This window comes from Nelumbo nucifera, chromosome 1 (assembly GCF_055504915.1).
Source record: "Nelumbo nucifera cultivar China Antique chromosome 1, China Antique-T2T, whole genome shotgun sequence".
NCBI lineage: Eukaryota > Viridiplantae > Streptophyta > Magnoliopsida > Proteales > Nelumbonaceae > Nelumbo > Nelumbo nucifera.
In genome coordinates this window covers 12,903,058-12,925,221 of record NC_142649.1, presented here as the reverse complement: position 1 = coordinate 12,925,221, position 22,164 = coordinate 12,903,058, and the positions used below count along the sequence as shown (strand labels likewise).

The 22,164-nt window shown below is 37.3% G+C and overlaps 2 protein-coding genes across 2 annotated transcripts; one reads left to right on the top strand and one right to left on the bottom strand.

Annotated features, from left to right (window-relative positions):
- Positions 1-5,877: 5,877 nt before the first annotated feature.
- LOC104610306 (uncharacterized) lies at positions 5,878-12,548 on the bottom strand. Its single transcript, XM_010276860.3, has 4 exons — positions 11,656-12,548; positions 8,784-9,451; positions 7,280-7,968; positions 5,878-6,180 (listed from the first exon to the last, which is right to left on the bottom strand). The coding sequence occupies exons 2-3, from the start codon at positions 9,392-9,394 to the stop codon at positions 7,281-7,283; spliced, it is 1,299 nt and encodes a 432-aa protein (XP_010275162.1). The 5' UTR covers positions 9,395-9,451; positions 11,656-12,548; the 3' UTR covers positions 5,878-6,180; position 7,280.
- On the top strand, positions 10,307-11,245 carry LOC104610337 (NDR1/HIN1-like protein 12). The gene has a single exon (XM_010276899.2). The coding sequence runs from the start codon at positions 10,457-10,459 to the stop codon at positions 11,093-11,095; it is 639 nt and encodes a 212-aa protein (XP_010275201.2). The 5' UTR covers positions 10,307-10,456; the 3' UTR covers positions 11,096-11,245.
- Positions 12,549-22,164: the final 9,616 nt, after the last annotated feature.

Below are 22,164 nucleotides of genomic sequence, written 5' to 3'. Positions count from 1 at the left end.
GAGATCGAACTGGGTAGGAGCGGCAAGAACAGGGAAGAACTCTACAGATTGTTGTGTCTTGTCTAGTGTCTTTGCATGTCCGCCCTGCTTTCTTATTTATAGCCTTAAAGAGACAACCTTCTAATCTGACTAGGATTTCCTGATCTAAATCTTTATTTGTATTTGGACTCTTTAAGTGATAAGGATAACCCCTTATCTTATCTGCAGTTTAAGATCAGCTTAATCCTAATTAAATTAGGAGTTTCCTGATCCAAATCTTTATTTGGATCTGGACTCTTTAAGTGGATAAGACTTATCCTCTTATCCTTATCTGCTGATCCAAACCCAGATTTGCCTCTATTTAATTAATCTAATTAACCCAGTTCGAAAGTGGGCTTTAGACCCATTAAATTTATGTGCTCACTTAACCTGTTGCCTAGTTGGCTCTCCTTGTATGGAGTGGGACCCAAACATTGATCTACACATCAGCCACATGGGTTCAGCCTAGCCTTTGTTACAAGACCTGGCCGAATTCACTGTAGGAGACAATGAACCCCTGAGTTCATCACCATGGGCTCTTAATGAGCCCAACATTTACACTAAATGGTCCTTAGGTCCAGCCACCTTATGAAAACCCAAGGACTGTGGGCAGATGCAAGATTAGCCCATCAGGTATTACCCTTAATGGTCTTAAACTTAACCTCTCAGCCTATAATGATCAAACACTGCCTGACAAGAGAGGACCTCTCCCTCGGCTGTAAGGAACATTGTTGCACTCTCTACTCACATGGATCTCAGGAATTAAAACCTTTTGCAAACATTTTGAAACCATAATATATATAGATATATAGATATATATATATATATAATATTTTGTAAAAACAAATTTCAACGATTGAAATCAACTCCCGACAGTTTAGGTTTCCGTTAGAGAGAGTGCATCCCCGATCATTCACTTTGTCCGACAAAGAGGTTGATCCTGTCACTATGATCACCCACTCAGATGAATTCTCGGACTGTCCCAACACACCCAGGTTTTGACCCCCTCTAAGGATCTCACTGATTGGCATATCAAAGACAACCTAATCCGACACCTAGTGCAGTATCATAATCGAGTCTAGGGGTCAGGTGTAACATTCCAGTTTTTCTCATCTATCTCCAAGGTCCAGGGCAATACTGGAATTTTGGTCCGGTTCCGGAAGAAAACCCACACTGCATGTACCTCAGGTCTCACCTTGACAGTTGAGACAAGCCACCCCAACCAACTTGGTAGTACATCAGTGTCAGCCTTAGCATGATAAATCTCCCCAGATCTATCCAATGGCTATGAAGATTCTAAACTAACACGAATCTCATATGTATCTAGTTTAAGGGTATTACACAGAAACACACCATAATAACATGAATTAAATATATACTTTATTTATTTACAATAAATGTCATAATATACACCATGCTGATTGGAGTTAAGAGCATATATTGTCTAACATATTTTCCTGTGCTTTCTACTATATTAAAATAACAAAAGTACCTATTTCCTCAAATGTAAGGAAACTTAAAAAATATATTTTACAAATAAGAATTAAATTCATTAAGAGATGAACTTGAAGTAGAACAAGAAATGAAGGGAACAATGCCTTTATTCATTAAAGTTCATTAAAAAAATTCATATATATAATTTGGAGGACATCATATCAAATAGGGATTGGAATTAAAAAAATCTTGAGCTAAAGGTGTGTGAAGTAATAAACCCAAAGAACAAAAGATGGGGCTTTGCCAAATTAGCTGAATTAGTTCTAGTTGATATAATAAACAATATAAAAGCAATCCACATCCACAATGAGAAAATATGGGGAGCATGTACGGATGGAAACCTCTCAACCAAATCAGCTTATAACTTCCGAATAAATGATGAAAGACTAGATCCTATAATTCTAAAGATTATTAAAAAGTCGAGAAAGATTATGTGAATAGGGTGTTAATATAGACCCAAACTACCCCTTCTGTGGGGAGGAGGAAGACCAGGATCACATTCTTGTAAAATGTCAAATAGCAACCCTTGCGTTTGGGAGCAAATAGCTTCTGTTTTCTGTTTTTTATGGAAAATAGAAATGATAAAATTTTTAACAATAAATCTCCCCCCCTGGCCCCATCCCCCTAACAAATAATATCAAAGGTGTGGAACCATATGAAAGATTTCTTAGAACCAAATGGAGCCATTGGCAACCAAAATGGAAGGGTCACAAGAATTTTAAACTGGATCATGTGGACCCAACCTGAACCTAGCGCCATCAAAATTAATTTTGCTGCATCATCCAAGCAAAATGGGAGTTGCACGTATGGTTGCATTGTGAGAAATCATAGAGGAGAAATGGATACCATCATACCACCTGAACCTAGTGCCATCAAAATTAATTTTGCTGCATCAGACAAGCAAAATGGGAGTTGCCCGTATGGTTGCGTTGGGAGAAATTATCCAAGCAAAAAAGGCAAAATTGGCATCGCAACCATTTCAGTGGCTAAAATGTGGGTTGCGTTTGAGGCCCACAAACTTGGTTTACAGGTAAATGACTGTTTATCATCATAGAAGGCGACTCTCTCCTGGTAATAAAAATTCTTAAGATCGCTTGAGGATCCCATGGAAGTGCAACTCACTGGTTGAATGTAAGCAGTTAGCTCAACAGAAACTTAGCAAGGATCATCTACGACCACATCAATAGGGAAGGACATGGTGCATCAAATTGGTTGGCAAACAAAGGTCAATTAGAGGAGTGATTTCTTCAGGATTTTCCCTGGGAACTTAGGTTTTTAGTTTCTCTCGATGCCACTGGGAGGGCTCTCCCCAGTTGGTGTTGATTTTCTCTCAATTTAAAAAAAAAAAAAAAAAAAACCTGGCCCAACGTTTAGTTGACTTCGTATATCTCATCAACCCTAAGACCCTAATCCAATCCAAAATTCAACCCTGGATTTGGGCTAAACCAACCCAAAATTGCAACCAGGCCACTTCCGAGTCAGGATTTCCTGCCAATAAAAATACCATCCAACACGTTTCATCCACACATCATGTGTTGCACAATAGAAGGTGACTCTCTCTCTTGGTAATGAAGATTCAAGGTCGTTCGAAGATCGCATGGATGTGCAACTCGCTAGTTGAATGTAAAAACTAAAAAGTTAAGCTCAACAGAACTCAGCAAGGATTGTCTTGTCTACGACAACATTAACAGGGAAGGAAATGGTACAACAGAGTGGTCGGAAAACAAAGATCGAGATCACGAGTAGTGCTTAGGGGTGGCAATTTTTCAACTCAACCCGCGATCCAACCGTCTAGGTCAACGGCGGTTCAAAAACCTTGGGAGAAAGAAAATCATCAATATTTTCGAACCGTCGTTGATCCAGACGGTCAGACCATTTGGCCTGGGAACTGTCTAGGCAAGTGGTTCCGTCTTACCCCAAAACCTGTTTTTGGTCAAAAATCATTCAAAAAAGCCAACAACCCGTTGACCCAGGTGGTTGAACCGTCAACCTGTTCAATGATTTTTTACCATTTTATTTTTATTTATTTTTTTATTTTTTTTAATTTGTTAAAATGGGCCATCAGTTCGAATTATATTATCAGACCGTTGACCCAGAAACCGGTGGCCAAAACGGTTCCGTTTCTGGGTCGTTTTGTAAAACGTTAGTTTTTTCACATGTATAGAAAGGACAAAATAAAAGTTGCATTTTCTGTTTTTTCAACTTTTTATGTAATTTCTATTAATTTTATGCATTTTTGTGTTTTTGTTTAATTTCTATTTTATTTCCTGTAATTTCTATTATTTTTGTGTAATTTTCATTATTTTATCTAGATGGGTTGGGTTGGGTTGGGTTCAGGTGGGTTTGGGTTGAACGCAACCCATTTAATTCTATCTAATTGGGTCATTAATGGGTTGGCGGGTTGGGTTGGGTTGGGTTCAGGTGGGTTTGGGTTGAACGCAACCTATTTAATTCTATCTAATTGGGTCATTAATGGGTTGGCGGGTTAGATGGGTTGGGTTGAAACTCAACCCAAACCGAACCCAACCCAACCCAACTTGCCCAATTGCCACCTCTAGTAGTGCTTCTTCAAGATTTCCCCTGTGGAGCTTAGGTTTTAGGTTGTGTTTGGTTCCATGGGTGTTTATTGGAAAAACGTCGCCACATCAGCACCACATGGATGTTGGCGTTTATTTCATATGAAGCAAAATGAAACAACTGTCTGGTTTCACCGTTTATCAAAGAAATGGTAGAAAACTGAAACACTTTGATTTTTGTGCATGGGGCATTTGGAAAAACGTCAAATTCTTCTTTCCCCCAATGTCCCGGCGTTTCATGGAACCAAATGCTGATGTAGCACACTTTAATGGGTATTAATCTGAGGTAGAGTAAAAAACGTTTAAAGTGTAACCCAACCAAACAACAAAAATAGAAAACATTTAAAGTAAAAAAATGTTTAAAGTGAAAAGTATAAATAAATGTTTAAAGTGAAAAAGTACAAATAAATGACCTATCCATAAACGCCCACAAAACCAAACACATACTTAACTTTTCTCGATGCTGCTGGCAGGTCTCTCCCCTGTCGGTGCTGATTTTCTCTCAATTTATCAAAAAAAAAAAAAAAACAGAAACCCTAACCCAACATTAAGTTGACTTCATATTGCATTATTGCTCAGCCTATAAAACATGTGATTTCAAACCTTTCTCTTATCCGATATATTGCAAGATTTTAAACCTTGCTCCCTATCCATGGATGCCCTTTAAAAGAAATTTCTCATTTTGATATTAAGAAATATTTATTTGTTGTGGGAAGTAGTAAAAGAAATTTCTCATTTTGATATTAAGAAATATTTTTTGTTGTGAGAAGTAGGAATTATTGTACTGTAGAATGCCTAATGGGTCCCATTTTACCAGTTAACCAGGTTGTTTGCCTGTTCATCCTATAAAAACTGCCAAAACCGTCATTTAACTAAGAACTGAAAAGACCACCAGTTCCCGATTTTCACGGTCTGACTGTTTGGTCTGGACAAGTCTTAAAATGTTGCCCTAGAAGATTGCCACATAAGAACAATAGGCACTGATACATAGCATTTTGAACCCTGGGTTGCAGTTGCTTGTAGTGCAAATCCGAACGTGATGCAAATCTTGCAACCTGTTTAGTTTTATATTTATGTCTAACTATGATTTGCAATACAAAATTTGTACTTTTGGTCTCATTTCCACCCATTAACAGTATAAATTTTGCCTCTACCTCCTTCCTCCTACTTCAATCCCAAACAAATAATCCACCTCCTACCTCCATCATGTAGATCATGTAGACCGATTCATGGACTGGGCTTTAGGCCTGACTTTACACTGTTAGGCTCTCGGGTTCCAGATCAAATCCATTCAAATTTTGCAAAAACCAAACCCAAATCCAGCCCATGTACAGGTCTACTTGCATGTAAGATGGGATCACACCACCTTACTTCCTATCATACTTTTCACAAACAAGGTCAAATTTGAAGCAAAAATAAACCAGAATTTACACTCAGCCTATTTGCACCTCCCATGTATTTACACCAGTGCAAATAAAATTAGTACTGCAACTAAAACTAAATGTAGGGTTAAAGGCAGTTTAATAACAGCTTTAGTGGCTAAACTAAAAAACATACTACTTTGTCTTTCAGTGAAGAAGATTTTTAAGGAGGTCGAAGGGGTCTTTCAATGGGATGGGTAGGTTACCAAACCCTTGGAATATTTTATCATTTAACTATTTTACCCACTAAAAGACAAAGCAGCAAGTCATTCAATTCAGCAATTTCAGCTGTTATTCAAGGGCCTCCTAAGTCCTAGTGAAAACTGAAGAAGATAATCCTTTCAACTATTTTAGCGTATGACACTATCTGGTCTGAATGTCTGATTGATTCATGATTGTGGGGAGGGCCAATATTCAATAAAACAAGCTGGATCTAGCAGCTGAATTTTATCGGGTCAGAAAACTACTAAAATATGGGCATCAATAACAATAACCCGACTTTCCTTTAGAAACACTACATATCCCCAGTCATCATAGCATCAGAATACTGCATGAACCAACATCTTTATGTACAACATCGTTCTTCTGTCTCGTCTTCTCCAGTTCAATCTCTCCATCAAGAGTAGCACTAGTTCATGACATGATGCTCGCGAGGAACCCACTTTACGAGACTACAATTAGACAACACCAAGATAAGTTAGAAAAGAACAGAGAAAAATTCAAAACATTTGGAAACAAATAAACAGAAAAACAATACAAAATATGCCCTAAACCAAGCATGATTTTGAAGAATGCATTTTGAGGTTCTTTTCACAGTAAACTTTACTTGTCAGACGTGTTTTAAGTTGACCGTCATGAATACCAGAAAGGCGTGGCTTCAAAACACCAGTTGGTATTCATACCTTTCTTTTTTTCTGTTTTTTTTTTTGCACGTTAAATAGGAGCTCTAGGAAATGAACAGTCGGGAACTAATCAGTCCAGGGGGTGGAGGGCTGGGTATAGAGCTGTCTGTGGGTCCGGTTTGGTTATATAAAACAAACCCAGGATCAAACCAATTACAATTGGGATAATCAGGTATGACACAATTAGACTCGATTATACTTGACATCTAGAATTACCTATGAAAATAACAAGTCGGAACTTCATCTTTGACAATATAACCTCAATAAAAACGACAGTCTAAACTGTTTATCTAAACCGCTAATATATTTTTCCTTTTTTTTATAGGTAATTGTTTATATGTTGTAAAACAAGTGTTTTTGATTGAAATTATGTGACATCCGGTCAATGAAATTTTCGAACATAAAATGTAACGAAAAGTACAAGAAAACCAGAGTCTTAATGATTCAGAACAGCAAGAACTAGTCTTGATCCAAATACTAATCGGGACACAAACCACGGAACAAGAACCGACATAATCAGTCGAATCAATTCAGTTCTATCGGATAGACCAGACCCATTAACAGCTCTAGCTCAGTAAGCTGGGAGTCTCTCTCTCTCTCTCCCCCTGACCTACAGCCTTCTCAGTTCTCTCCATTAAGAATGCATGGCTCACCAGGTCAAGTTTTGGGTTGGCCCAACAAAGCGACTAAACTGTCACTAATTCTGGCCAGGGAGAGAGAGAGAGAGAGAGAGTAATCCTCAGCGTGAATAAGATGGAAAAGTTTTATAGTAAACGAGGGGGGTTCTATATAATATGCCTAAACCAAATTAACAGCAAGCAACAGAAGTAATGGCTGAAATTGAGCTTTCATAAAGGGAATCAATCACCTTAGTTCCATCTTAAAGAATAGCGGCTCCCCTTCTTAGGCTTCCTACGGAATGGCCTGCATGCCACCATACTGAGATCAACAGCCGCAGCAAGTGCCATAAAGATGGCCGCATCCTCCACACAAGTCACATGCCGCATAGCAAGTTGCACCAATGGCTTGCTACTCTTCCCTTCTCCTTGCACCCGACAATTCATCACGAAACCCCCAAAGACGGGGCCCAGGGATGCGAAGTCCCCACTGCTTCTTGGACTTGGTAATGGCGTCACCGATGGTGTCCGTCTTTCAGTGTCTATGAAGAAAACCCCACCTTTATCAGCACTGATCAAGATTTCTGATACAAGTAGGTCACCCCCCTCCTGACCTTCAGAGAGGAGGTGAAAACGACAGCATATCGAATCTTTGATGCCTCGCTCACGCCATGCTTCCAGCTTGCCCCAAGGTTGCCAGCTATCAGGACCAAAGGCATCTGGTCGGACAATTAGCCAGGCCCCAGGGTTGGACCGTGCAACTCGATCACATCCCATTGATGGTACAAAGGGAGTTGCCATAAAGGCAGCAGCAACTGCTGAACCAGAGAGATCATGGATCATCACCCTCCAGCCTTTTCTCTCCCGCCTGTCAGTATCTTGGTCTGTTCCATAGGTGGTGCTCACCCGGTGATTGCTCACTGAATCCAGCTGAGATGCCCTGTTGTTTTAACAACAAACGAAAATAATAAACCCATCTAAAATTCATTAAATAAAAGATATTAGTAGTGTTAAAATGAATCTCACCAACTACATTACAATTACTAAAAAGAGGGTTGTTCAAGAATTTTAAAAGTCATCTTCTGCATTGAAAGGAAAGTGCTCCGGAGAAGCAAAATAAACAGTGAAAAGTATATGCATGATTAGTGTTTATGCCGTATAGATAGCTGGCTCCTTTATTCCAGATTTCAGGTGTGTCGTATAAATAAATGGACTGCCTCAAAAGGCCTAATAGCCCCAAAATACGGCAATCAAATAATCTTTGGGTTTTTTTGTTTTCTTTTTTTTTTGAGGAAAGGTAAAGTATTGGATTGCATTGCTCAAAGTAAAAGAAAAATACACCATTCTGCACATCAATGCACTGTGCAGAAGAATCTTTAACTTTCAAGTATTGTCTCATGTATATCCTCAATTACTTGGACTTTTGGACCTTAGCACATTGAACAGTCAGCTAATAGATTTTTTTTTATCCAAAGTAGGAGCAGATTGAATGGTGTAGTTTATATAGTCATTTGGAGAGTATTTGGTGAAGAAACTATCATTAGGTTGTAGGAGTCAGACTAACCTGGAGGTAATCCATGTGAATGGTTTTGAGTGAATGAATTCCCAACCTCTGATGATTTTAATTGATTCCCCTATCTGTTTCTCCATTTATTTATCTGTTCTTTATGACTATATGCCTTTGTTCTCATTTTGCTATTACGAATTAGGTGACTGATATGTTTTTCTGTTACAAATTTTATCACAAACTCTTACCTCCTGTCACGACTGAACTTGCAACTAAAAATAGGTTGCTTGATGGTGCCCCGAAGTTGAACTATCTGGGGACTTAGTGCTGTCTCATCTTCAAACTGGAAAACATATCTTGGATCTGGATCCAATTTCACTCTTAGATGCAGTTCAGCTCTTGGCTTACCACCATCCTGCTTGTTCTTGCCAATTCCTGTCCATCCATTATGAAGCAACACTGACTTCCCTTCCCCCCATTCAGGACTGACCTGCAACCTAAACTTCCCAATCTGTTGCTTCTTGCTGTTGACACCACAATGGAAGCCCTTCCACCCTGTGAAAACAATAATCTCTAAATAGGCACGAGATGGATGAAGCCTGCCAGGTCCCAACAGAGTTTTAACATCAGATTCTTCAAGATAGAAGATTGTAGCAATGCTATGGAGATCTGGTGTAGCCTCAGCGGAGGAGATTAGGGGAACTGGTGCTGTCTGAACAGGGAAGCCTCGTAAACGTATCTCACAAGAGCATGGTGAGGAGGATGCGTGGATTCCAATTTGACCTGCCTTTGAAGCTGCAACTGGGATTCTCAGCCCCAGGGACCCAATGGACAACCTGACAAAAGCTTGGGGGTCCATACAGGTTATAAGTCTTTCTCCATTAACACGAAATTATCTACCAACTTGTTCAGGACCCTGTTAAAAAGGTAGGCAAACAACAATCAAAGAGGAGACCAAGATGCACATTACCTACCAATTTGTTTCAGTTAGGATTTGGAAACCTGTTGATTTCACCTTAGTTATAGCTAAGTTTCATTCCAAAACAAGATAGCTAAGTAAGAAACCATTTCCTGTCTTGAGAAGGAAGGATAAAAAACCTTCTGAGGAGTTGGTTAAAGCTGATTTCAAGCTAATGCAAGGAATGTACAGCATCTAGACTCCAAAAAAACCCCCTTCAAGAAAAAGCAAGTCTACTTGCAGGGTCATCATTTTGGGAGCATTCAAATTCTGCCTTTATGGATTGAAGTGATTGAACGATATAATTTTATAAGCATCAGTACTTTTAGCTCCCTAAGCAACTATAAATTGTAATGTATTTTCTGGACTTGCTTATATACAAGGAAATAAACCTGTTTTTCCTTGCACCTGTCATTCTGTCAAGTCCTTTCTTATAAAAGTTCTTTTTTCTTCTTTAGAAGATTACCTCTCAGTTAATCATTTAATCGCAAGAAAAAAGTTGAAGTAAATTAACCGTGGCCATGAGCAAACTATTGTATTTTGTATATACTTTGATGAATCATTCTGTGTAATTTTTTTACCAACTAGAAGATGGAACACTTTCTTGTCATAAAACATGCATGGGATAGAAAGGAAATATCTGCTGCAAGATCACATATGCTACACCCCATTTTAAAAAGAAGAAAAGAAGATGAGCAAACAAGAAAAGAGAAAGAAAAGCGAATATGTGGTATTTAGCGGTGCAAGTTTGGTATTTTCTTTACCCAGTGATAAAGTAAGTGACACTCCTAAAACAGACACCTTTCCTCTAGAAGAATGCAGTGGCTTTTGCACCAGGGAAGGAAGATGCCAAAACCTCCCCCACAAATTAAAATATAGAACCCAAGGTAGTTCTCTTGCCAACCTCCCACAATCTAAATCCAATGCTTCAACATAAAACTAAAAAACCTAGACAGTTCCTGAATGTTGTCTTTTGGAAGACCCCGCCATCATTCACTGATGCCAGGGCCACTTCGTGGTGCACAAGAAAGACGAACCCATTTCTTGGTATGGTGTGCTGCCATCATCTGCACCATTATAGCCATTGCAGTGATAGTCACAGGTCTTGTTGTGTTCATCGGTTACATGATCATCCGGCCAAGAGTACCCTTCATCAGTGTCGTGCAAGCTAATCTGGACAAGCTAGACTACTCCCAGACTGGACAACTGGATACACAGATCAGCATCACCATCAGGGCAGAGAATGACAATGCCAAGGCTCATGCAACCTTCTCAGACATAAACTTCTTTCTCTATTTCAATGGGATAAAAATAGCCCAATTGACAGCCATCCCCTTCGATGTTCCCAAGAACAGCTCCAAAGATCTCGCATATGTTGTCCCATCTATGTCTATCCCATTAGATACAGAGGGGATGGAGGTAGTCGACGCATCTTTGAAGGAGAACAAAATATCATTTGATCTTAGAGGCAACGCAAGAGCCCGGTGGAGGGTAGGGTTCCTAGGGTCTGTTAAGTTCTGGAGTCACTTGTCTTGCCTACTCCGGTTCTTCCCATTGAATGGAACCAGCGTAGACCCACATTGCAGCTCCAGGTCTAAATGATTTCATTGTAAAATTTCCATCCTCATGTCTGGTTTGTTCTTTAATTATAGGCTATATTCTTTTTCCCACACAGTTTCTTCTTTCCAGCTTTTTCTTCTTGTCTAGTTACAATCTGTTATATAGGAGCAGAATTAGTTTCCAGAGCATAACAATCTGTTATTTTATATCAGTGTAGAATCATAGTTTCCAGAGCAAATACCCAAAAGACTTGTAAACAATAAACAGAAGCGAACAATGAAATAAACTCTTTTTTGGTATATTTATTCTGCTTCTGCACAGAACGTACTGGATCAGAAGCAGCACCAAATAGGTTGTTTTCACAGCACTAATCAACTATCATGGAACAGAAAAACAATTGCTTACTCCTGCTTCTGCGATTAATTCACTTTTTCTACCAAATTCAACCATTAAATTACTCAGCTAAAGCAAAGGCAAGCGTAATAACTTAAGTAACCCATCATACACAAACTGTAAACTGAAACAAAGAAAGGGAAATGGCAGAAAAAGAATTAATATTAATAATATATATACATAAAGAGTAAAGGTGAGAAGAATAGAACCTTTACATGAAGCTCTCTCTCTCACTGTCTCAAATTAACGCCACCCTGGCGCACACTAGCAAAGACTGAGCTCAAATCGCTAGAAACCCAGCTGAGAATTCCCCCAAAAGAGAAGAAAAAAGAAATGAAAAGAAGAATATAGGCAACTGCAATTCTCGAGAAGGAGAGAGTAAAGGAATAAAAGGAACGCTTTTTTTCAGTAAAATCAAGTGGAGATGGCAGAGTCGCAGCTTACTCCCCCAAAACCCTCTGAAAAACCGAAAAGACAACAACAACGTTCACGTGAACACAGCTTCCTCCCCCAAAATCCAAATTTTGAGCTCTGAAACCATCAGATATCTCGAAGAATTCAACCCAAATCCACTGACCGAAAGATCAGTAAACCCTATAGTTATACTCAAACTCCCGACTGCACCCCGGAATCCCCCTGGAAACCCTAAAAGCTTCGCATTTACGGAAAAAAGGAACGAACCCCAGAAAGCGAGAAAGAGAGGGAGAGAAAGAGAGGAAGAGAGAACGTAGGGGAGGAGACGACGACGACGTCGATGACGAAGGAAAAGCCTCGAACGTGAAATATTAAAAGGAGAAGAAGGGATAACCAGAAATTATTAAAAAGTAAATAAACATTTGCATTAATTAATCAAAATCAAACAGAAAAGGGAATAACAGAGACAGGCCGAGGAAATCGAATACAGCTGTAATCGAACTTCTCGTGTCACGGCTCCGCTACCAGACAGAGGGCTCAGGGCTGGGTGGGGGTGGACCGGGTGGCGTTGGCGACTACATTGTTTCGTTCGTCCCCGACGGGGTGGGGCTGTTGTGGGGCCGGGTCTCTGGGACCCGGCACCAGCACTGAGCCTTCTGCAACTGCAACTTATTCCGATCTGACGGTGTCAGAGGCTGTCTCCAGTCTCCTTTCTTTTCTGGGAGAAAAAGATGAGAGGAAGAGGTGGGAGGGCTTCAAATGGGAAGTTGTGAATACTCCGAAAGCTCGGGTGCGGAGATCCAATGACGATTCGGCGCCCAATCCAAGGTCCGTGACCGGTGGTCACCGCCTCTTCCCGGTTTCCGGTAGTCACTTAGCGATCATGCCTCATGCGGTTTTTAGTTCGAATTAGAAACGTTCAAAGTTCAATGTTCAAACGTAGGCTTCTTTTATGGGAAGAGGCCAGACCGCCAACTGAGTAAGTTTGTCTTGATCAGATGATCTTGACCGTCCAATGTAATCGTCATTTATGTGTTAATTAATTTTAATTATTGTATTATTATTACAATGCCCTCGTGACCTGGCTTTAGGAATTGTTGCTTGTTGATGCTTCTTCATGCTTACGGTACCTAACATATCTGCCACCATAAATATGTTCCTCAACTTGCGTGCATAAAAGGCCATGATCTTGTGGAAATTTACTATGGTGCCATTAGTTGAACCAGGACTGACCCAACTGTGAACTGCCCAAGAAATGATACCCCAGCCCCAGGATCAGTAGAACCTGATCCAGAACAACCTCCGCCCGACCCGATTTCAATGTTGCTACCATGGTTTTCAAAACCGGATCGGATCGGATCGGATAAACCAGAGCTGGTCAGGTGACCGGTTCCTTTTTTACCCCACAATTGTTATTTCGCTAAAAATCGTTGACTTGGTAAGCAAACTACTGACTCAGGCGGTTGAACCGTCCAATGATTTTTGGCCTTTTTTAAATTTTTTTGTTAGAACAGGTCGTCTATTTGGTTCAAACGATGGACCATTTGACCTAGGAACCAGACCCCTTACCGGTTTGTTATCTGGTTCCATTTTAAAAACCTTGGTTGCTACTATAAATAGATCGGTTTTAGGTAGGGGTACTCACTGTTCGGTTAACCGATCCTATCAGTTTTTCCATATCCCCAAACCAAAGTCGAACTGATACCACCAATTAACCGATTGATCAATTTTGATTTTTGACCACTTGGTTTTTTAGTTTTTTTATTTTTTATATTTATAACATATATTATAAATATATATATAATATTATATTATAAATACTACAAATATATGTAATATATTTATAATATATTATATGTTTTAAATAGATAAATATAAATAAAATAATTATAAATATAATATATGTATATATTTATATATAATACATATATATATAATATATTGATAATATGTGAGGTATATTAAAAATATTTATAAAATACACACACACACACATATATATATATATATATTGGTTCGATTAACTGCTAGTTTTTCTAGGTTAACCGAAAATCAAACCAACCTTTCGATTTTTTCAAAAATATTAAACCAAAACCGAATTGACCAATTTGGTTAACTACATTTTTCAGTTCGATTCAGTTCTTCAGGCTCAGTTTGGAAAGAGTATAAATACAAAATACAGTACAAATACAAATAAAAGAATACAAAATACAAAGTTTTGCACTCTATATAATTACATTTGTACTCCTTCCAAACTAAATTGAGCACCCCTAGTTTTAGGCTTTTAGCATAAAAAAGTAATACCAACCCGAAACCTGATTAAGGCTGTCCTACCCTAACCCGATAGAGTTGAGTCAATACGGATTTACCACTTAACCAGACCCACTGATGAATCCCTCCATTCCAGCACCGATCAAATGTGGGACCCATAAAACTTGTCACTCGTCTTATATTAATGGGTCCCCTCCATGGACATAAGATGGGCCAAAAATCAAATCGAAACATAGAATGCAGGTGCAAGTGTTTACTCTACTGTACATGTCTGGACTATGGAAAAAGTTACATAGAAGATGTTAGAAAGCTGAGAAAGCGATGTATCAATTAGATGGTCAAAGATCACCCTATCATGCTGATATCTGGACTAGACACACTCCTGGACCCATCTAGGAGTGGGTCCCAACTTGATGGGGTAAGTTATGAGGGTTTATAGACCCATTATTTACTGGTTGGGCCCTGTGGCTGCAGAACCAAGTCGCTCTCAACTAATTAAGTACACTGAAGCGTCTCAGGTCTAAGAGCCTAGGATCCCACCAGTGCATAGTTGCTCAGGCCCATGACCCTTCATGTGTCAAGCTTAAGGTGGGGACCCACATAAACTGGTCCCCATGTACAAGAATTAGCACAATCAACTGACCTTTTACCATCTGAGTAGTACTGAACTTTTTTGAATATTTTCTTGAGCTTTACCAGAACTTTTGCATCTTCAATAGTTCAAATAGTCCAAGAAAAACAGTATATATGGTCTGTTCAATCTGATTCTTGGCCTGGTTAATCAACTAGGTGAGACCCATTCAGAGGTAGATCTTGATGCTCTAAAAAGTTGTCAATTATTGACTTATTCAACCCACCTAGATACCATTTATATGGTACTAGTCATAGAACATGCAATTCAATTGATGTTAAATCCAAAAATAAATAAAATATTTCAATAAGTGAAAAATTAGAAAAAAAAACTATATCATAAATATAATATTTCGCTTTTTACCCATAAATTATCCTCCATCCAACAGCTTGAATGGAAAAGGTGTTCTTTACCAATTGGATGTTTGGATTACCCTTAGGCTGTATTTGGTTGCAATGCAAATAAATTTATATTGATGCTTAACTATGATAGTGAAAATGATTTGAATGTAAATTGTGATCAATTTTTGTTTTAAATTTTAACTTATTTTGTTTGGTGGTGGTACAAATGAACTAAATTAAGACCTAAATCATAATAAAGTAAAACACAAAACAAAATTAAATGAAAATTTTCAATTTTCATTTGCACTTTCATGTATTTTTACTAGTGCAAATAAAATTGCACTGCAACCAAACACATTCAAAGTGAAGGGAGAAGTACTTGAAGCAGTTGGAGAAATCAGAAATAGATAATATTTGATAGATTAACAAACATCAAATGAATTTTGTGTTGGAGATGTAATTTCAGGAAATTAGATGTGAGGCATATCTAAAAATACTAACCTTAAAACATTATTTGCCCCTACTCAAGTGATCAAGTTCGTTGTTGAGTTGTAGATAAATTTTTTTCCAAGATACAATAATTAAAAGAAACTGCAACCATCAAAGTTGAAGAATTTCGAATGAAACCTTTTATGAGATAGTAGTAATTCAAACTGAGAGACATAATTTTGTGTGACAAATTATGTATAAAAAGGGTTCAACACACATCCATTTTATATATTCTAGATAGTCACCATGAAAAGCTTCCAAGGCATATTGTCGTGTTTGTGCAAGTTTTGTTGTAAAAATTGCAAGCAAAGTTACTTTTGGCTTCACAGCTAGCCACACAATTGAATGACTTAAAAAGATGCATGTATGCAACCATGTAATCTATCAATCAAACACTCAAAAAAATTTAAATTCAAAAGATAAATCTCCACAATTTGGAATTGGGAATAATTCAATCACCTCATATATAGTTAAGAGATAATAAATGTCATAGAGATAGACTCAGTAGGCTAGAATCCTCATGGTCTTTTTCTCTAGTCAAATGAGAAACAAGCTCCTTCCTTACCTTAGTGAAATTTTCTTACTTTTGCCTAATATTTTCCCATATGTACAATAAATGGAAAATAAATAGGAATAAAAGAGAGGGAAAAGATGCTACTGTTAACAAAAAAATTAGAAACAAGTTGCACTAAACTAATCAAAGTAGGAAGGTAGATTCTCAGTTCTCTTAATAGTATCCTCTATGGGGAATGAACAAAATGAAAGATCTAATGGGTCAACTTAACACCCTAGAAAAACATTGTATTAGCCAGCATTCCTTGATTATTAGATATTGATCACATGGGATTCCCCAAATGAGAGAGAGAGAGAGAGAGTCTTATTGAAAGCTTAGCTAGTGATTTGTGAACTAGGTGAGTTTTCAGGACTCCTTAAATTTGAACTTTGATTTATTGGATCTTCCTTGATGAAATGTTAAAGAAGATCTATATTATATTAACACCAAACCATGTTCAACTCCTAAGTTCTTATTAATAATTCTATCAATTAAAGATGCTTGTATATTTGTTAAATTGAAACATATGTACATGATAATATGATAATATCACAGGTATACCACAAGAAAATAGGTATTATGGGGCTGACCACATGAATTCTGTTTTATGACATATCTCTTGTTAAATTATACGGATGCTTAAATAGGTCTTATAGATTGTCTTTTATGCATGTGATCAAATCTTCTTAGGTGGCATTCGGTAGCGTGTAAATATCATGGACGGAACTGTTTTGGCCTTGTCCACAATAAAATATGGTGTTCTGATATGTGTGGACAGTCTCCGTCCACAAAATAGCATGGACAGGGATGGGCCACACCCTAATTTATCGTCCACAGTATTTTCTCGTGGATTGCCCACACTATGGTGTGGATAGTTTGTGGGAATGTTTCAGTCTAACGCACCTATGTTACATTAGTCCAATTACTCTCATTTTATTTAATCTTTTAATCATTTTTAATATTTTATCAATAAAATAATATTTTTTAATGTTAAATCTAGCACAAGTCTGATGGTTTTCCTCCTTCACTCTTTTTTTCATTATTTAAATATTATTTTTTTTAATATTTTTATCAGTAAAATAATATTTAAAATATTAATTTTTTAACATTTAAAATAATATTTTTTTTAATTATTTAAAAAATGCAATTGTTGCCTACATATTAATTTATTGATGCATTTTTTCAATTTATTTACCATATAAAATACAAAAATTAGACATTTACAATCGATTGTGTAGATCTCCCATAAAATATATATAAGATACATGGAATCAAAAAGTATGGTGTGGACCAATTCACACCACACCTACAGAACGCCATTGTGAGTGTGGACTGGTTCGGTCCACACAAGACCAGTCCACACAATCTATCCACAATTCAGAACAACTATGGACTGTGGTGTGGTATGGATGTTCCCTGCCACAGGATGTGCTGTGGACCAGTCCACACCCACCAATTTCTCATCCACACTATAGAATACCCCATTAATCTACTTTCTCTCATTTTATCACCTATTGGAGCTATTCCTAGGTTTCAATGCATTACGTCATTTTTAACCTTATCCTCTCTAGTTTTACAATCTATCCATCCAAGCATTTATTCTCAATTTCTAGATTACTAATACATATACTAGAAAATGTATACATACTTTGCACGTGGCAATTTTAGATGATGATGATGATAGCAATAATATGTGGCCTAAAATTTTTATAATTTTTTAATATTTCCTGTGTATAAAATAATCCTTATTTATCATGCTTATTTTTATTTAATATAATAAATATATAATATCTAACATATACCCACATTATTTTTACAACTTTTTTTTGTATTTTTGTAATTTTTGTAGTTTTGTTTTTTAAATTTTCATTACTTAATTTTGACATCATGGTTGATATATTTGACCAAAAAGGTTGAACTATTGACCCACCACCAAGCAGGAAAACAATTTCATTTTTGGGTTAATTTTAAATATTGTATTTCATTTTTTATCATCAACAAAACTTTTAACACACTTATTTTTTTTAATATGATTTATACAAAATATTAGAGATAATCCAAAAATCTATCATTTTTATTTTTTACATTTATTTCTATTTTAAAATTTTAATCATTTAACTATGACATCATAGGTTGAATTGCTTACCTATCACTTAGAAAAATGGTTTCATTTTAGTCATAAAAAAGCTTTACATGCTCATTGATACTTTTAATGATAATATAAATATAAATATAGATATTCAGTTCATAATTGGGATGCATAATGCCGAAATTATGTAGGGTCTACTCAACCCATGGACATCACTAGGTTGCACCTAACAAATTAAGGGGCCATAAATGTCCAAATTAACAAATGGCCATTATCGAAGACACCAGACATACTCCAATCTGCCATGTAGATGATGTTTTCTTTTGTAACCTAGCTATGGTTGTGAGTTTTTTTCCCTATACAGAGATATGGCCAGGAATATAATGTTTTTCCCTTCTATTCTTTATGGCCCACGTACATGAATAACCTGCTGACTTTTAATAAAGCCCGGGTTACTGAACCGGCAGACCCATTGATATCAGCTCATGCATGCTATAAATAACAGTATTAAGCGGCCGCTTGATAACAGCAGCTAAAGATGCTGAACTGAAAAGCTTATAATTTCACCTCAGATTTTAAATAGGTTGTGGACTTATTAATGGCTGAAACTGAATTTGGTTTGATCACTATATCTTTGAAAATTTTATTACTTAATTAATTATTTAAAAGACAAAGCAATAACACTTTCAGTTCAACAACTTCATCTCTTACCAAATGACCCCTGATACTATATAAGTCCAAGCTGAATATTGCAATCTTTGAGGCTTCTCCCGACTCGGTCTGGGGTTCTGCAGACACCCAGTATGTTGCTGGTTATCTGGTCCAACCAATTGGTTGGTTTCTAATATTTTGATTCAAAAAATAGTTAAGACAGTAAGACAAATTGAGGCCCTGTTTGATTTGCAGGAATAAGGGTTTGGAATTGGATTTCGATTCCACCTGTTTGGTTGGATGGAATTGAAATTCCATTCTCATTCTTGTTGGAATGGCATTTCTCCATTTGAGGGTATGACCATTCTCTGTTCCTCCCTTGGGAATGAAATCCTATTCCTACTATTTCCAATTTCTATTTCCATTCTGCCTGTCTGAACCAAACAGAACGGAAATGGACCATTTCGATTCCTATTCTAGAGGATTTCGAATTGGTACAACATGACCCATCTGATACTAAGCATGTTTTCTCAGGAATGATTTGTTTGGTTTGAATAGATGGTGGGATGTGACAATGAAAGATTTCTTTTCATGTCACTCATCCAAGCTCATGTATATAGACTCGTGGGAGATCGTAAAAAGTAGAAAAGCAAAAGCACCTAGGTTCCAATGGAAGATATTTAAGGATTTACTGATCCCATTTAGCAGAGGAAAGATCAATTAGTGGGATGTGCCTTGTTTTGTTTGGACTTCTGAAGTTTCAATCCCAATCAGTAATTTAAAACTTGTTGAGTTAACATGGAGATTTTGGTAGGCAGAAGCATGATGTGGGATCAACCCTAAGTTCAGTAACCGATGGAATTGGATAAACTGCTGGCCAGGTTAATTATATATGGAACAGTGATGTAATTCTATGAACTTTTTAGTATGAATAATAAGTAATCCATTGCAAGTTTAGGGTTCTAAAAGAGCTAGAAGAAGAAGACCCAATAAGTCAGTACAAAGAAAGTTTTGAAAGTATCAATACATGCGGCATTCACATAATTGCAATTCAAAAGAGCAATACATTGCAATTCACATAATTGCTTCCTTATCTACCTTAGAATTTTATGGTTTTTTAATTAAAAATATAAAATAAAACATGGGCTAATTATAACCCATTCAGTTTCATTTTTATTAGCATGTAAAATATGGTCATCTTTTTAATACCAGCCCGTGCGCATAGGGCTCTACCGCTCTAGTATATTTTCAAAATAAAATCTCTAAACCCTAATGTCAATTCATCTTCAAATACTCAAATTTAATGGGAAGTAAGCTGCCCACATCAATATGTGATAAAATGAAACCCAATAAACTTTCCAAATGTGTTCCAACAAGAATATCTAGAAATCATTAACATATTGTTGGACAGTATGATACCAGATACTTATTACAGGTTGATGTACTAGTTATGCAGACCAAACCTAGTACCAACGTAATGCACTGATTCCAGTAACATAATCCCCGTGAACAATTAAATGCATTATATGCCGGCTGGATTTCCTCAACTTTGTTTCCTGCCCTTTTTTTTTCTCATTCCTCTCATGAATCATAAATAGAAGTGGTAGAATGGCTCTTTGACATGACTTTTTAAGAGTAAAAATAGAAATGACCATTACCCAAAGTGGGTCCTGGGGTCTTGGGAGAGGTGAACTGGGTACAAACCCAACATTTGCCATTTTTTTGCACAAAGTAGTCGACTCAAACCCTCATTCTCATGCTCATCTGCCCAAGATTATACCTTTGCATTAGAGTTGTTCATGGGTCAGGTTCGAACTTGGCTTTTGCCAAAATCTGAATGGGCCCGCCCGATATAGTGTGAAGTCAAGTATGAAGCCTGACCGACAGGTCTACTTTGCACCAAGCAATGGTCCCCCCAATACAGTACTTTTTCTAGCAACATTAATAATTCTTCTCAAAGGTGGTGAGAGTCAATAACGAGACTCCAAACTGCATCTAGCCTGAGACTATCCAGTTTATGTGCCAACCGAGCCACTACTCAATTGGCTCAATACTTTGAAGTTTGAACCTTATGACAACCTCGATCAATTTCTGCTAGCTTCATTTGTTTTCCAGGTTTCCCTTTACATAAGGTATATAATCCCAATAGCTAGCATTGCACTGAACCAATTATCTAAGAACTAAAAGAAAAATATTAGAAAAATGCATAATATGCTTATCAAGAAAATAAATTGCTCCACTAACAGTTCAACTAAGTGCACACTAAGTGCTAGTGGAGCAATTTATTTTCTTTGGGTCGGTTTTCTCTTATAATCAGTTGGTTTCAAGTTATTTGTTTATTAAATCGACCAGATCGGTTTGGTTGAGCAAAAAACCTACTACCAACCCAACCCGACCTGTGAACACCTCTACTAAGGGTGAAGGAGAAAGTGTGCAATCAACAAAGGAATTCATCAAACTTCTGCAATCATCTACAAGAAGAGAGATGCACCATGGATTTTGGGAAAACACGGAGAGTTATGGTGTCATGTGGTCTCCATATCTCATGATCGACTACCAAAAATGTTACAAAAGTAAATTCTAGAGGCTCTCTCATTGAATCAATTAATTATTTTGAGCGATATCTTGCAATAAATTGAAATTGTTACAACATTGACACATTAATTACTAGGAAGGACATTGTTCCCTTGGTACTATACAAAACCGGTAAGTTGTATCCTTTTTTCCCTAACCTATCACTTTCTTTTATTAATCTATCTATCTATCTATATATACTAAAATAGAATGATGACACGTCATGGTCTGAGCTTCCTCCATTACTACAATGGAGAACTCTCAACCCCTATCATTTTAGCCTTCCTTTCTCCCTCATGAAGCTACATTATCACTCCCTTCTCCCTCTCTCAACACCTCATCATGCCTGGCCCACCCCTCTTTTCTCTATGTTTATCCCTTTGGATATTCTTTCCTAAAACTATTCCTAAAATCTCTCCACCAAAATCTAATCTAATCTAGACAAGTGGCACCACTATCCCCCAATTTCTCCTAAATTATCTATAACTTCTATTTATCTCCTAAATTATCTCTAATTCTTATTTACTCTCAAACAACCCTCTTCATTTTAGCCTTCCTTAGTCCCTTATAAAGCCACCTCATCACTCCCTTCTCCCTCTCTCGTGTTGACACCCTAGCAAGCCCAACCCAGGTCATGGATCTCTAAAGATTCCTATCTTTCTCTAACTCTTCTTGCTTTCCCATCTTCCCTATCACTATTCTTCA